Source organism: Mirounga leonina, unplaced genomic scaffold, assembly GCF_011800145.1.
Source record: "Mirounga leonina isolate KUSES-001 unplaced genomic scaffold, KU_Mleo_1.0 Mir_153, whole genome shotgun sequence".
NCBI lineage: Eukaryota > Metazoa > Chordata > Mammalia > Carnivora > Phocidae > Mirounga > Mirounga leonina.
In genome coordinates, this window is record NW_023270387.1 from 4,804,082 (window position 1) to 4,818,233 (window position 14,152).

At 37.9% G+C, this 14,152-nt stretch overlaps 1 protein-coding gene across 1 annotated transcript in view; it reads right to left on the reverse strand.

Annotated features, from left to right (window-relative positions):
* Positions 1-14,152, reverse strand: part of CWF19L2 (CWF19 like cell cycle control factor 2) — a 121,720-nt gene that overhangs the window by 13,611 nt on the left and 93,957 nt on the right. Inside the window, exons 13-14 of the mRNA XM_035008840.1 lie at positions 9,873-10,085; positions 4,770-4,886 (exon numbers count right to left, since the gene is read on the reverse strand). Coding sequence (XP_034864731.1) covers positions 4,770-4,886; positions 9,873-10,085 — 330 coding nt within the window. The remainder of the gene's footprint in view (positions 1-4,769; positions 4,887-9,872; positions 10,086-14,152) is intronic.

Consider the following 14,152-nt stretch of genomic DNA (forward strand, 5'->3'; position numbering starts at 1 on the left):
GGCTCAGTCAGTTTAGCGTCTGCCTTCGGCTCAGGTCATGATCTCGAGCTCTGCATCGGGCTCCCTGCTCTGGGGGGAGTCTGCTTCTCCCTCTGCCCCTCCCCCCGCTCATGCGTGCTCGCTTGCTTTCTCTCAAACAAAATCTTTAAAAAAAAAAAAAAAGGAAAATTACTACTAGGATAGAACTACATATTTGAAAACTAAGCTTTTTTGAAGAAGGTAGAAAGTGGATAAAAAGCAATACCAGCTACAACATGTAAATTTAGCTAATCTGAACATATCTCACAGACCTGACTTCATGTTTGCTCACAGCCCTTTCCTGCTTTAACTGTTTGGATGTTCGTTCTAGATACTCTCTGGACAACACTGAAGAAGACAGACTCCAGAGGTCATGAATTAAAAATGAAAACTCGGAAGACCTAAATTAACAGTGATACAGGAACTGCTCAATATTATGTATAAACATCATACAAATAGTTTCGAGGAGGACATACACACACACACATTGAAGTACTTCTCTCTGCATATAAAAGCCTTTAATTTAAAAATATGAGTTTAATGACATAATTTAAGGTTATCCACTCCACTAAAGCAGGATTTTCCCGAAGCTCACTATAACACATACACTATACATATTGAAATAATATTCATTCTTTAAGTTATATGACAACCAAACATCGAAGAAAGTTTTTTAGTTCATTATTATAAGATACGAAAACTATTCTATGCTTCAGAGAGAGATACCCCATGTTATGGGGATGACATAAAATTTCCATATTTTTAGTAGAAAAAACTCCATCCACTGGGTAATCACTATTTTCCACATTTCTAAACTATGACTATTCACCCAAGTGCCATTCCTCATTTAGTTAAACACATCTGGACTAAAATATCTTACAATATATCTAAGTAAGCTATACTACAGAGTGTTGCAATTCTTTTTTTTTTTAAGATTTTATTTATTTGAGAGAGAGAGAAAGAGCGAGAGCAAAAGCAGGGGGAAGAGTCAGAGGGAGGGAGAAGCAAGCTCCCCGCTGAGCAGGGAGCCCAATGCGGAGCTCAATCCCAGGACCCTGGGATCATGACCTGAGCTGAAGGCAGATGCTTAACCCACTGAGCCACCCAGGTGCCCCAAGTGTTGCAATTCTTAATTAGTATAAAGTCACATTACAACAATTCAGGTAAATGTAAGTACAAAATTTTGAAATGAAAATTAAAGTATTTTACTTGAAACTATCAAAGCTATTTAGGATTGATCATATAATATCAATACTATAATTTATTCAAGTTTTCTAAATAGAGCATGTCTAAAGATAAAGTTATCCCACGATAAATATTATGAGATAGAATACAACATATATATTTAACTCTATACCCTTCATGGAGTGACCACTCAAAAATAAATTTTACAATTATTAAAGTAATTTTTAAAAGAGTAATTAAAGTAATTTTTAAAACAGTCCAGATTTAAGAGAACAGAAAGACTGAGAGAAGATTCACCGAAAATCAGATCACCCCATAATATCGGACTTAAACACTGGAAAGCTGGTTCACACCCGAGTGGTGTGTGGTGTGGGGGTTGGTTAGCAGGGAGACTGTAAGAAGGAAGCCACGCTGCACTGCAGAATCCTCAGAAGGCTCAGGAATTGGCAGCACCAAGTTGTTACAGAAGTAGCGTGAAGGTGTAGCCAAAAAACAAATGGCACGGATGAAAATCTTGGAAAACGAAGCAATTAACACGCCGATACCCTCCTGACACTGGCAGAACACTACAGGATTATTCTTTGGAGAAGGTACACAAGAAAGCTGCTGGGCTGGGAAAATCAGACACAGCCGAGAGTATACAGTTTGAAAACAGGGGCATGACAGGAGATACTGAGGGTTCAAATTCTACCACCCCAGCCTTCTGCCCCAACTCAGCTGCCAGGACACTAGCAAGATGTTTTAGATGCACTTGGTAAGAGACAGAAAGAGTGGTCTCTGAAGAGTCTGATCGCCGCACGGAAGAGACCTAACAGTCCAATTCTGGAGCTTTCCCAGGGAAACGGCCCCATCACACCACTCAGCAGTGAAGCCCAGTGTACATAAGGACCCCACCACCACACCACTCACCTGGGATACTTAAAAAATGGACCTAGGGTGTCTGACTATAACATAAGCTCAAACATACCTGTCAAACTGGTAAGAGTAACTTTAAAGGGGACTTAAGTTTCACTATATATATTTAATGAAACTAAAAATTTGGATCTTATTCAGTCAAAATCTGTGATTATTCCCACATGCTGTGCTGAAACTTATCTTTGCATTTTCTATTAAATAAGATCTAAAATTAAATTTAAATGTTACTAGAGGATGAAGATAAAAATCACTTAAAAGAAGTGGCTCCTTCATTTGTAAACAGTATTTTTTCCTAAGTCAAATAATTTTTGTTATATATTCTCTAGAAGGGGCAAATAACCGTAAGGATATTTAACAGGCATAATTAATTTGAAAAAAATTTTAAAGATATTTTGAAGTAATCTCTACACCCAATGTGGGGCTTGAACTCAAAACCCCAAGATCAAGAGTCACACATTCCACGGACTGAGCCAGCCAGGTGCCCCAATTTGAATTTTTGTACATATTTGAAAATAAGAACAAAAATCCCCTTATTTCTTTAAATAAGCTAGAATCAGATACTTTATTTGTTCACCATCTTATACTAATTTATAACTTGTAAGAATTTCTTCTTTTATCATAAGAAAAGAGCCATAATGCTATTATTTGTATTAAATAACTTGGCTTTTATCCCTCATTCAATTTTCCATAATGCATATGGCTCACAAAATCCACTAAATTATAATGTAACCTATATGAGAATATACCATACCTTTGGGCAGAAGCAATGATTTTATCTCTGCATTTCTCATTACACCTGGATTATCTTATATTCATGTACTCAATGTCTCCTGAACTGGAATGAATTTCTTCTTTATCCACCTCAATGTTTTCCATCAAGTAGCTTAATTTCTTACAGAAATATAAAACACACAGACTAGATTCCTATATTACTTAAAATCTCTTTGGCACTGTATTTTGCTCTAAGTTAAATCAGTTTTGCATGTATAAATTTTTTAAAGACATTCCAAAAAAGTCTCAAAATAATTCTGAAAACCAAATTTGCATACTTTCCACTTTAAATTATTTGCTGCACTGGCATCCACTACTAGAAAAAAATTTTTTTCCACATCAAATATTTTTGTCCACATTCTTGCCCCTACTCGGCCACAGATTCATTGAAACAGTATGCCCTTTACCTTTCACAGCATAAACTGAAAGATTACAAGGAGTAAGAGAGTGAATTTGGTAATATGCAGTCAAAATATCTCCTCTTCCGGGTGTTATGCTGAGCGAAATAAGTCAATCAGAGAAAGAAATGTATCATATGACCTCACTGATATGAGGAAATCTTAATTTTAGGAAACAAACTGAGGGTTGCTGGAGTGGTGGGGGGTGGGAGGGATGGGGTGGCTGGGTGATGGACATGGGGGAGGGTATGTGCTATGGTGAGCGCTGTGAATGGTGTAAGACTGTTGAATCACAGACCTGTACCTCTGAAACAAATAATACATTATATGTTAAAAAAAGAAGAAGAAGAAGAAGAAGATAGCAGGAGGGGAAGAATGAAAGGGGGGAATTCGGAGGGGGAGATGAACCATGAGAGATGATGGACTCTGAGAAACAAACTGAGGGTTCTAGAGGGGAGGGTTCTAGATGGGTTAGCCTGGTGATGGGTATTAAAGAGGGCACGTATTGAATGGAGCACTGGGTGTTATACACAACAATGAATCATGGAACACTACATCAAAAACTAATGATGTAATGTATGGTGATTAACATTAAAAATTTAAAAAAATATATTTCCTCTTTCAGCATCTTTGTCAGCATGATACAAAGACTAAGTATACAGTCTCTTCTGAAGTCTTACAATTTTCACATTTTCTAACTAGGGTTCCCTGTAACCCCTACTCAATTTCAAGTATTAGGAAAACAAGAGCTTTCTTTCTTTTCTTTTTTGGTCATTATGAGGTCTTGAGATAATTCAGGAGCAATTTCACCCATGTTGTGCCTTTTAGTTTCTTACAGAATCAGACACACACACACACACACACACACACACACTCACACACACACGAAATCCTTGAATTCAAAAGCTGGGCCAGGTTATAGAGGGAAAAGTATAGAAATAAAGGCAAAATCACAACAACAGAGGCCAATTCCATCATAGGAAAACATGGCAACTGCTGGATATGAACCTCTAACTTCCAAAATTTATTTTTATTATCTGAAAATATCTTTCCTTTTGGCTATAATCTATTAGCTTACTGTGTTAAGAATCATCATCTCATGTTCCACAAAAGCATGGACTAGAAATCTTACATTGATATTTTTAAGTAAAAATAATTATTACTTTGTCACAGTTTATTTAGTGCACAAAAACTTTCAGTTGTACACCTGAAACTAGTGTGTTATACATCAATTAATTTCAATTAACAAAATTTCTAGAAAAGCTTCCAAAACATGGAGTACAGCAGGGAAATAAAATTAAAAGGTAGTGAGTGGTGAAAACACCATGATCCACAGGTATACACAACTAGGAAAATGTGTACAAACGTGTAAGTTCAGAAAGTAAGATCACTGGACAAAGGTATAAAAACCCATTGGAATTTGTAACGATAGTCTGTAAGACTGCTCATGAGCATTACAAGGATGAGCATGAGCACGCTGACCTGAATTTCCTCCCAGACGTCTTCATCCAGTAAGGTGGCCGCTCTGTGGTGCTGCAAAGGGACTATCAGGCAGTGCCCCTCGGTGAGAGATCGGAAGTTGGGTAAACATAAATACACCTATGGGGAAAAGATTGCAGAGTGAAACGTTGCTGTATTTACTCTCCACTGTGACAAATGACCCATGGGAAACATGGCTAACGTTTAATAAGGTTTACTTGTTTACAAGCAATGTATTTTATTTCAATGTTCTTAAAGATACCTGATATTTTTCTAAAACTTGTAAAGGCCATGAAGATAGATTTTAATAAACTGCAAATTTACAGCACAAGTCTCAATTTTAACTGTTATATGTATATCTGAGATTGAGCTTACCCAAGGGCAAAATGAATGACACTTTTTCCTTATTCTGAGAAAGCTTTTTGCTTCTTGAAACAACACAATTTTTGGCAAGAATGAAAAAATACATGAGTTGGTAATGATAGAGAAGTCTAACTGGTGCCTATTTATCAGAGAGTCCTTCTCTCATTGGCCGAGCAGAGAATTAACCCAACTGAGAGAGAAAGGAAATGTGCTCTGTAGGAGCTTTACTGCTTTGGTTAAGTTCTATTTAAATACATGTATTACCTTCACATTGGTGCTATTTTTTTCACTATACACAAACTGTCTTTTTAAAAAAGGTCAATTAGTATGTATGTAGTGAGCAGTGTTCACAAGGAACATAAATAATATTCTGCAAAGGGGCTTGGTCTTATTTTCTATTATTTTTTTGTTAGGTTTTGGCTAGAAATTTTTTTTTTTTTTCAAAGATTTTATTTATTTGACAGAGAGAGACACAGCGAGAGAGGGAACACAAGCAGGGGGAGTGGGAGAGGGAGAAGCAGGCTTCCCGCAGAGCAGGGAGCCCGATGCGGGGCTCGATCCCAGGACTCTGGGATCATGACCTGAGCTGAAGGCAGACGCTTAACGACTGAGCCACCCAGGCACCCCGGCTAGAAATATTTTGTATGGCAGACAATATTATTTAACAAAATAATGCAAAATTTTAAAGCTTTGCTGAGAGAGGACAAAGTAGGAGTGGATACGGAAATTAACCTAAATTTATAGTAAAATCATAACCACATTCAAAGTTAAAAACATCAGTACTGATTCATTAATTGTACCAAATTTACAACTTGTAAATTGCTTACTACTGTCAGATGTTAATAATAGAAGAAACTGGACACGGTGTATATGGAACTCTGTACTGTCTTTTTAATTTTTCTGTGAATCTAAAACTATTCTAAAAAACAAAGCTTACACCCAAAAAACAAATAATCAAGTCAAAAAATGGGCAGAAGACAGGAATAGACACTTCTCCAAAGAAGACACACAAATGGCTAACAGACACATGAAAAAATGTTCATCATCATTAGCCATCAGGGAAATTCAAATCAAAACCACATTGAGATACCACCTTACACCAGATAGAATGGCAAAAATTGACAAGGCAAGAAACAACAAATGTTGGAGAGGTTGTGGAGAAAGGGGAACCCTCTTACACTGTTGGTGGGAATGCAAGTTGGTACAGCCACTTTGGAAAACACTGTGAAGTTCCTCAAAAAATTAAAAATAGAGCTACTCTATGACTCAGCAATTGCACTCCTGGGTATTTACCCCAAAGACACAGATGCAGTGAAAGGAAGGGTCATATGCACCCAAAGGTTCATAGCAGCAATGTCCACAACAGCCAAACTGTGGAAAGAGCTGACATGCCCTTCAACAGATGAATGGATAAAGAAGATGTGGTCCATATATACAATGGAATATTACTCAGCCATCAGAAAGGATGAATACCCAACTTTTACATCAACATGGATGGGACTGGAGGAGATTATGCTAAGTGAAATAAGTCAAGCAGAGAAAGTCAATTATCATATGGCTTCACTTATTTGTGGAACATAAGGAATAGCATGAAGGGCATTAGGAGAAGGGAGGGAAAAATGGGGGAGGTAATCAGAGGGGGAGACAAACCATGGAAAAATGGGGGGGTAATCAGAGGGGGAGACAAACCATGAGAGACTGTGGACTCCGAGAAACAAACTGAGGGTTCTAGAGGGGAGGAGGGTGGGGGGATGGGTTAGCCCGATGATGGGTATTAAGGAGGGCACGTACTGAATGGAGCACTGGGTGTTATACGCAAACAATGAATCATGGAACACTACATCAAAAACTAATGATGTACTGTATGGTGACTAACATAACATAATAAAATTTAAAAAAAAGTAAAGCACAGTGTTAAGGCAAGGTGGAAGAAGACTTTTATTTTTAAAAAAGGAGAGAGAAGGGAGGGACAGCTGATGATCACAAGTTATTTCTAACTCTGTGACTCTAATGAGTACTAATACAGCTTCATTAATATATCTGCTTTGAAGACATCAATTTTAAATATCAGAAATTCAGGGTGATGGAGAATTACTGAATTGCTTTGAAATACTATTTATTGTTTCAACTAAATGGCAAAGTAATTCCTTAGAAACTCAAAATCATATATGATTAACTTAGGTAGTAACTAAAAGGAATAATTCATTATTGTTTATTCAGATGAATTAAATGACCCATTAGTCAGATATTGTAGGACACAGAAGAAATTCCTTCTAATCAATATTTCTACATTAAAATATTCCAATACAAAAGGCTGAACGTCGATGGTAGTTTCTAGAGCAAAGGTAGCACAATAAAGCATAGGTGGGGAAAGGAGAGGCTCAAGTGGTTTTTTAAATGAAACCAAAGTGCAAAGACAAGTCCACAAGGGAACAAACAGATCAGCCAACTCTTGGGAAGTTACAGGCAAAGAGAAGGATTTAATACCATTAGACAAGACTGCTTGGAAAGTGTGGGTTACCCCACTGCAGAAGAGGACCACCAAGGAAAACAGGGAAAGGCAGGTTGTGAGAAACAGAAAATGTCTGTTCACTGGCCAGCCGTCTGCTTTCACAAGTGGACTGAAAAATGCCTACGTTGGGATGCAGCCTACCCAGCAGCCTACCCAGCAGGAAGCCAACAGCAGGTCCGTGCACTCAGCTCCTGTGTGCCTCCCTGGACACAGCCCGTTCCCAGCACCGGGGACATGAAGAACCCACTGGAAAAATTCCAAATTTCCCCTCAAGTACGTAGGAAACATTTAAGTGTCACTTTATGTTTGATCTGTTCCCCCACTTTTTAAAGATGGGGATCAAACTAAAGAGGAATGAAATATGTATAATGTCATAATTACAAAAATTTTACTGTTTATGTAAAAGTCTGGGAAATAATTCAGACAAATTAATACAAGTAACTGGTTATGGTGCGGGTTTTTTTAATTGAATAAATTTTAAATGGGAGTTTTACATTTACCTTTTTGGTAAAGTTTGGAAGGAAAGAAAGAAGCAGAAGAAGGGTAAGGAAATAAAGAAACCAAAATATAAACTGATAAGTCAACAATCTTAACAACCTACAAATATTAAAGACTAGAGTTGGAATGGAAACACCAACGCCAGTTCATTGGATACATAAGGTGTATGTCACATGCATGTGAGAAACAAATTAATAAATAAACACGCATATGTACGGTGCCCAAACTATCAGTGCCTGAACTAGCACTCATTCATTCAACTTCCTCTCCCACTCCACTCCAGCTACCCTGGCCTCCCCGCTCGGTGAATGCCAAGCGCATGCTCTCCTCAGGGCTCCTCACTCACTGATGCCCCAACCTGAAACAGGAGTCATTCCGATCTTCATGTTGCTTGCTCCTTCTATCTTTCATAGCTTTACTAAAATACTTCCTCAAAGGGGCCTTCTGACCACTGTCTCAAAAAGTCCCATCATTTTGGGCACCTGGGTGGCTCAGTTGTTAAGTATCTGCCTTCGGCTCAGGTCATGATCCCAGGGTCCTGGGATCAAGCCTCACGTCGGGCTCTGCACTCAGTGTGGCATCTGCTTGAGATTCTCTTCTCCCTCTGCCCCTTCCCCCACACTGTCTAAAATAAGGAAATATTTTAATAAAAAAATTAAAAATAATAAAAATAATAAAATAATAATTTAAGGGGCCCCTGGGTGGCTCAGTCGTTAAGCGTCTGCCTTCAGCTCAGGTCATGATCCCAGGGTTCTGGGATCGAGCCCCACATCGGGCTCCCTGCTCTGCGGGAAGCCTGCTTCTCCCTCTCCCACTCCCCTTGCTTGTGTTCCCACTCTCGCTGTGTCTCTCTCTGTCAAATAAATAAATAAAATCTTTAAAAAAAAAAAAAAGTCCCATCATTTTATCCCATTTCCACACTTTATTTGCTTTAGGACAACACTTTTCTTTAGTTAGGACAATTATTACTTTATTCTCTGCCCTATTTTACTACAACACAAGCTCCAAAAGTACATCTGAGTCTACTTTTCCCCAGTTACTAATAAGGGTCTTGTATGTATCAGGTACACAATAATTATTTACTTATATTTAAGTGTAAGTCGCCAAATATTTCCTGAAGTGACTACAAACACATATTCTTGGTATACAATGGGATATATGTTTGGTAAACAACGGGCTACATGCTTCGTGTACAATGATGACTAAGACTTACTTTCTGTTCTTCATAGAACTTACAGACTATTAGGAGAGGGACTCAATAAGTGAGTAAAATACAGTAAAATTTTTGGAATTATGAGATATTCTATGAAGAAACAAATAGGTTCTTTGACAAAGTAAGGAAAGAAGCAGAAACCACTTTAGCCTGAGTATTTCTGAAGTGATTTTAATACTAAGTATCAAGTGCCGACCATGAAAATAAGGTCATACAGCTGGTAAAGGGCAGAGCCAGAAGCTGAGTCCAGTTGGGCCAGCTCCAGAGTTCAGAGCCTCAAGCACTTCCCAATTTCGCTTCTCTAACAGGCAGAATCACACAAAATGTGAGCTTCATGTCACCTAAATACTTACACTCGCTCTAAAAAAGATTCTAAGAATCATGGGAAGTTAGAAAAGAAAAATATCTGAAACACAGAATAAGAAGACAGACTGGAATCCTCTAAGCGTCTCAAGAAAGAGGCAAATCTGCACAAAGCACTACATCACTTCCTCAGGGCAATAAATGTTCTATTTCTTACCTTAACACCTATGGCAACAATGAGGTGCTTGGGAAACTGAGAGCTATCCAAACAATACAGACATCTTTCCATCTGTGCAGCCAGACTCTGGTGCTCGGCAATTGCTTTCCTCCTCTGGTTCTCTTCCTCTTCACCAGAACGTTCTTTCTCAGCTGCTTTGGAGACAAACAGGTCATCGAGAGTGTAATAGTCTCCATCTGTTTTTCCCATAAACTGAAAAACCAAAATAACAGTAGTGGGGAGAAGGCAGTGGTTAACATTTTACTGTACTGTAGCTACTGAAGTCCTATCTGTAAGTTCTACAGTAAAACTTTTAAATTAAAAAAAAAAAGAAGAAAAACATGATTAAAAATTTAAGCTTGATTTTCAAGGTCAATCAATCCTCATCAACATCATCATCATCCCAGCTCCAGTTTACCGTGTATCTACCACGTAAAATTTTATGCAATGTGATTGTTTTATACTTCCCCGCGAGAATGAGACCATTATCGTTTCCATTTACTAGATGAGGAAACTGAACTACGGAGAAGTTAAGAACTTCTTTCATTTTAAAATCAGCATATGCTTCATAGAGAACATAAACATTTTTCAACTCTATCTCCGGGCGGCTTCTCCGCACCTCCCCAAACATCAACTGTAGCCAGGGTGATGCTTTTAAAACACAAATTTTATTTACTTATTTTATTTATGTCCTCAGAGAACTCCACATTGTGAACAGGATCACGTTCAGGCTCTGTTTTGCCTTCAAAATCATAGAAACAGACAAGCATAATGGTTAAAAGCTGGGACTCTCTATAGAGTCAGAGTGACTGTGGTGAAGTTCTAGCTCCTGTCTGTCTTAGCCTTGGGCAAGTTATTTAAACTCTCTGTGCTCCCTGCACACTTCATTTCCTCATCTCACAATGGCTGTAACAATACTATCTACCTAATAGGTTATCTTGCTTAATCCTCACAACACACGCCTGGCACACAGGAAGGACTCACAAAAGTTGAGCCACCATTACTATTACAATCTTCACAATCTGGCATCGGTGACCTTTCTGGTCACATGTGACTACATCCCTAACTTTAGGCGCTGGTCATCATCCTATTTTCAGTCCCCCAAAACACTGCTACCTTCAGGCTTCACAACACACTGCTCTCTGACCAATTCTGCCCCCAACTGTGCCAATCTACTCCCACTCCTTTTTCAATCTCAGGCTTCGATTTAGTTGTTACCTCCAAAAAAGAACTTTCCTGGATCTTCCAAGATCCACTGGTACTGTATTCCCATCAGTTTCACGATGACCACACTTCATCATAACTTCTCATTAACTGGGTTTTTCTTCCATTAGACTAAGTTCTAAGTACTATTAAGTCTACTAAGTACCAAAAGAGAACTGTCTTTTTTATCATCAAATACAAAGCAATAGCAAGATGCTTGGGTTTTATCAGACATGTAGAAAGATTTGAAAAGAGCTAGAATGGCTGAATTATGTCAGAAAAAGTAGAATTCAAAGCAAAGAATATTGAAGGAGATAAAAGGTCATTTCACAATGATAAAAGGGTTACACCATCAAGAGGACATAACAATATTGAAATTTATACACCTAATTACTGAGTTTCAAAATATATGAAGCAAAAACCTGATAGAACTGCAGAAGAAAAACACAAATCCACAAATGTAGCCAGAGATTTAAATACCCCTCTTTCGGGCGCCTGGGTGGCTCAGTCGTTAAGCATCTGCCTTCGGCTCAGGTCATGATCCCAGGGTCCTGGGATCGAGTCCCACATCCGGCTCCCTGCTCTGCGGGAAGCCTGCTTCTCCCTCTCCCACTCCCCCTGCTTGTGTTCCTGCTCTCGCTATGTCTCTCTCTGTCAAATAAATAAATAAAATCTTTAAAAATAATAATAAAATAAATAAATAAATAAATACCCCTCTTTCAATAATTGATAGAACAAGGAGAAAATCAATAGGCATATTGAAGACCTGAACAACCTATGAACCAGTTTGAAACCTGACACTGACAGAAAGTCTCTCCAACATCAACAGAATACACATTCTTCTCAAGTGCAGAGAGAACATTTACCAAGAGATGACATTCATGGTCATAACGCAAGTCCTAATAAATTTAAAAGGATTCAGGTAACATAAAGTATATGCACTGAGCACAACGGAATTAAATTAGAAATCCCAGCAGAAACACATAAGGAAAATTGCCAAGTATTTGGAAATTAAATAGCCCAGTTCCAAATAACCCATGTATCTATCAAATAAATAAATAAGAAAATCAGAAAGTATTTTGAAGTGCAATAAAATACAGGTGAATCTGGGGGTTGTTGCTAAAGCAGTACTGGGAGGGAGAACTGTAGCACCATCAGAAAACAAGAAAGGCCTCAAATCAATAATATCAACACCACCTTAAGAAAGCTAAAAAATAAATAAATAAAATAAAATAGAATGTAAACAAGATTTCTAAAATGTCATTATTGATAGAACCAGGTAAAAATTAGAAACTAGGTATGAACTATCAGTAGTAAGGAGTCTCTCCGAGCACATTAGCTTCCTTGTCTATACTAGAATTTATTTTTTATCTTCTACTTTTTCTCCATATTAATTCTTGCAATATATCTCTCTATTCTTGCAGGTTCATTTATGTGAACTGCCCTGATTTGCAATTATTTTAACTTCAGACCTTGATCTCAACTACAAGATATTACATTTTGAAAAATATCAGAACTAGTCACTAATTATTTTCAGAGCGACCCACCATGTGCTAGGTACTAACAGAAACCTTAAGTAGTGTCTCATCCGAACATCCCTACAACATAGGAACTGTCATCCTCACTTGTAGGATTTAAAAATCGAGGCTTAAGAGAGACTAAAAACTTCATCAAAATCACACAGCTAGTAAGAGACAGAAGCAGGAATCCAACGCAGGTTATCTGACTGTAAAAATGAAGAGTGTATGACATACAGTGAGCCTCCCTCACTTACGAAATCCATCTTTAAAAGACAGGCAGGGTGTATTTTAAATATAGTCTATGAAGCAGCACAGAGAATGAGAGGAGACCTTAAATCTCACCTAGAATAAATACACCCAACTGAGTGAAGGTACTAATCAGAGAGAACACAGACTTGGAGTAGGTCCTTCTCTCTGCTGACGTGTATTAGTAGGAGCAGAATACATACTTCCACATGTACGTGTACCACATACGATATATTGCTATAAAGCACCGTTATTAAATACCAGCTCATGGGGCACCTGGGTGGCTCAGTCAGTTAAGCGTCTGCCTTTGGCTCAGGTCATGATCCCGAGTCCCACAGTGGGCTCCCTGCTCAGCGGAGAGTCTGCTTCTCTCTCTCCCTCTGCCCCTCCCCTGCTCGTGCTCTCTCTCTCTCTCAAATAAATAAAATCTTAAAAAAAAAAAAAAAAACATGTCTTTCTCTGATTGACTTATCATAAGAGATCAGGGAATATGTTCAATTCAAATCAAATCCTTTGTATATGGAAGACAGTACTTCTGTTCTTTAAATCTATGCTCCATGGATGTTGCCAAACTTCTCTGATTTATTCATAGTTTTGAATTAAATAGAGTACAGTCTTGTCTCTTAAATCTGCATAATTCTTCAACACAATACAAAATTGAATTTTCAACATAACTACAATTCCCTCCTCCTATGCCCTCTAATTATTTGAATTTTTCCCATTATCTTCTATTTGGGCTTTGATCCAAAATGCTTTTAATTTATAAATCGTGTACACATCTTCTGTGACCTTCACGTCACCACCTTCCTATACTTGACAACAAAAAATTTTCAGCAGACAGAATGTTAACAGAAAGTGGAGAATTGAGTCTACGAAGTGGAAAAGCAAAACATTTGCTGGCGGAAAGGAGGTGAAGAAAGAAAAGAGGGGTATGAAAATAAGACTCTCATCATTTAGACAGACTCCTAAAGAAAGCTGATGGGATGGTATAAGCTGGAGTTCATACATCATATTTTAAAACTCTGAAAATCTCTTTTTCAAACAAGTCAGAAAAATGTGATAAAAAAATTATGACATTAAAAAACATCAAAGAAAGGAGCATCACCAAAAGCGATCTATAGATTCAACACAAAGCCTATCAAAATCCCAATAATGTTTTCTGCAAAAATAGAAAAACCCATCTTAAAATTCATATGGGATGGACCTCAAGGGACTACAAAGAGACAAAATAATCCTGAAAATGAACAAAGGTAGAGGTCTCACACTTCTTGATTTTAAAACTTACCGCAAAGCTACAGCAACCAAAACAGT